The 977-nt window shown below is 36.5% G+C and overlaps 1 protein-coding gene across 1 annotated transcript; it reads right to left on the bottom strand.

Moving 5' to 3' along the window:
- Positions 1 to 220: 220 nt before the first annotated feature.
- Positions 221 to 694, bottom strand: LOC107735779 (acetyl-coenzyme A synthetase, cytoplasmic-like; the record flags this gene model as incomplete). The annotated part of the gene is made up of 2 exons (XM_016547365.1): positions 221 to 365; positions 524 to 694. Coding segments are annotated over 2 exons (309 nt in total), but the record flags the coding sequence as incomplete, so codon positions are not given.
- Between the last annotated feature and the right edge of the window lie 283 nt (positions 695 to 977).

The raw sequence follows: 977 nt of genomic DNA, 5'->3' as shown, positions 1-977 counted from the left end.
TATATATATATTATTTTTCTTTCTAAAAGGTTAGGGTTAGGTAGTACTAATAATTAGTAAACCATATATACCATGTTATGGTATATATGGTTTATTATGAGGACACAATTGTATATAATGTCATGGGAACTACAACGTAAACACAAAGTGTCTATAACGTGTCCACAAAGATGGCAATATCCAAAATCCTTGTTGGGACATTTTTTGGTCCCTATGTGTGTGTGCGCTCACCGCTGCAGTGGTTCTTTCCCGTATTTCATCAGCAGTCTTATAGCAGTGGGTGCAGTGTAGAACTTAGAGACTGCGTACTTCTCAATGATCTCCCACAGTCTGCCCACATGAGGATGCACTGGCACACCTTCAAACTACACACCAAATCACTCTCATTCAAACTGTTTGTGGTAAATGATCAGATTGACTTTATATTTTTGAAAATTACAGTAAAAGCTATGCTGAATATTGCATAAACAAGTTCAAAATTTACCAGTTTGTGCAAGTAAATATTCTGCATTATATTTCTTACCAGCACGCTGGTGGCGCCGTTGGCTAACGGGCCGTACGTGATGTAGGAGTGGCCTGTTATCCAGCCAATGTCTGCAGTGCACCAGTAAACGTCGTCATGGTGATAATCGAAAACATATTTGAAGGTCAGTGATGTATAGAGCATATAGCCAGTGACGGTGTGAACGACCCCCTGTACAGAAATGAAGGAATAAATCAACGAATACTCACATACTGCTTAGTGCACACTGTGCAGTATATACTGTATACTGCCTACCATTTATAAAAAATAGCATGTGAAGCAATATGTGCTGCTGAAACTTTTTAAACAATATCATACCAAAATTGTGGTGATGGAAATAAAATTAGCTATTTTGCAGTTTTACACCATTTTAGGTTACCATTACTAAGTAACTTTTAGTACATTTAGTAGCATTTATTTGATCAAAAATACAGTAAAAATTGTGAAATATTAT

The sequence above is a fragment of the Sinocyclocheilus rhinocerous genome, unplaced genomic scaffold, assembly GCF_001515625.1.
Source record: "Sinocyclocheilus rhinocerous isolate Xijiao unplaced genomic scaffold, SAMN03320098_v1.1 C36290196, whole genome shotgun sequence".
NCBI lineage: Eukaryota > Metazoa > Chordata > Actinopteri > Cypriniformes > Cyprinidae > Sinocyclocheilus > Sinocyclocheilus rhinocerous.
Note: the sequence above shows the minus strand (reverse complement) of the source record. Positions and strands in the feature narration are given on the sequence as shown.